At 23.7% G+C, this 2034-nt stretch overlaps 1 protein-coding gene across 1 annotated transcript in view; it reads left to right on the top strand.

The window, feature by feature from the left end:
* LOC111641970 (orexin receptor type 1-like) overlaps positions 1–1180 on the top strand; it is a 95604-nt gene extending 94424 nt beyond the window's left edge. Inside the window, exon 6 of the mRNA XM_023388232.1 lies at positions 953–1180. Within this exon, the coding sequence (XP_023244000.1) occupies positions 953–1116 (164 nt within the window). The 3' untranslated portion in view covers positions 1117–1180. The remainder of the gene's footprint in view (positions 1–952) is intronic.
* The last annotated feature ends 854 nt before the right edge of the window (positions 1181–2034 follow it).

The following is a 2034-nucleotide window of genomic DNA, read 5'->3' as shown; positions in this document are numbered from 1 at the left end:
ATACTCGAAAATTAATATATATATATATATAAATTTATCTATTTCTTTTCAGTTCTATTTCATAAAAATTATAGTTCTCCGTTATTAAATATTTGAAAATGTACTTCTAAATTTAAAAAATTATTCCTATCGATTGAGAATATTTCATGATTTTGAAAAAAATATTAGATTCTTTGCATATTCAACACAAACTTAATTAATGTTTAATATATATTTGAACAATAATGCCTTATAAATATATTTCAATTTTTGAAGTGCTTATTTAAAACGTCTCTTGTCCAAAATTTTCAAAATTGAGATACCGATTCCTTTGGATTCATGGATGATTTCTTTTTTTTTTTATTTCTGCTTTGTTTCAAAATATCGTATAAACTGTGAAAAAATTTATTTTAAATATCTAGTAACAAGATGGCTGCCATCACAGAGAAACCTTACCAGTGCAAAATGTCCCTTGTTACTCGTCTTACATGTTTTCTCACTATGTTTTATTTTTTTTAGTGTTTTTTTCCTACAAAAATTTGTTTTCAAAACATCCTTTATCCTCCATCTTTAGTTTCAAATCGTTCCTTGTCCAAACTAATTTCTTTAATTATTATGAAGTGTTGCATAAGATAATGAAAATGATTATGAAAATAAACTCTTATCGGTCTCAAGAATGGGAATATGAAATATTTCAGTGTTCTCTAGTTATGACACAATAAAATTGTTTTTTGATTTGCCGAAAAATTTGCAAAATGGACAAGAGCCGTTTCTGTAGTAAGCATTTAATTTGCATATTTTATTGTTGAAACGTTTATTTCTCATATCCAGGAAACGTTGACGATATTTAATATCCTCGGTATTTAATATTTAAAATCACGTAAAGTTATGAAAAATCATCGTAATATAATTTTATTTATAGTATATACAATTAAGATATATTTCTATATTATCTTCTTTTTTTTATTAATAGGAAAATTCCGGAAAGAATTCAAAAATGTTTTCACATGCAAGTGTCTCAGATCGACTTATCCAAGAACTAGGACAGTAAACAATACAACTTACCCATATCGTTTCGCCAGTTCTTTTACACACTGTGAAAATATAAATATGAATTCAATCACCAGAAATTCTTAAAATTTATAAATTACATTTGAGGAATATTTACTAAAGTTGTTAATATTTTGTAATAAATTTAATAAAGCAGNCAACTCCAATAAATAAATAAATAAATATTTTTATTTTCAAAAATATATTTGAATCCCTTTTAACCTAAGTAATAAAATAAAAAGGTTTAGAATTATTTTTATGTTTTGAGAATTTTTGAAATGATTGTGTGAAAAATAAGTCATTAAAGTTGAGGATAAAAGAAAAATTTCTATATTTAATACGAGAATATAGCTTAAAGAGAGATTATTAATGTCTCTCTATGCTATGTCTAATAATGAAGATTCTCTTTGAATGAATATTTGTTTACTCTTTGATAATGAATATTTGTAACTCTTTAATAAATTTTATTTCAAATGAAAATTAATTGATGTTAATTCAATTTTCTTTCTATAACCTAAAAAAGTTTTAATTATTTTCAACATTAAATTCACTTTATCTCTTTGCAGGCGCATGTCTATCTCGAAACATCTACTAGTTGTTTTTATTTTATTAACCAATTTTTGTTTTATTATCTAGGTTGAAAGGGTTCAAGAATAAATATTCGAAAATAAAAGATTCTCCGGTAGATATAATGATAATGAAAATCACTTTTTATTTTTTTAATTCAATTTCCTATCGAATTAAAAATTCTAGCATTCTAGAACTACTATATATGAACTTCAAAATGTTATATCATTTGTCACTACAGTATATACAGTATTAATATAAAATTTGACATGTCAAAGAATTGTAAATCTATAAATATTTTTACGATAGAGACAATGTGAAATCGGCAGTGTTTTCAAAACTTTTATTACATAAAAATCATTGACAGTAAAAAAAATATATTCTCATAACGAGATTTTTAGTATGACTGTCTTGATTCCGTTTTATTCCTACAAATGT

The sequence above is a fragment of the Centruroides sculpturatus genome, unplaced genomic scaffold (genome assembly GCF_000671375.1).
Source record: "Centruroides sculpturatus isolate CEXI.00-Female unplaced genomic scaffold, Cexi_2.0 scaffold113, whole genome shotgun sequence".
NCBI lineage: Eukaryota > Metazoa > Arthropoda > Arachnida > Scorpiones > Buthidae > Centruroides > Centruroides sculpturatus.
This window is presented reverse-complemented; position numbering and strand designations above follow the sequence as displayed.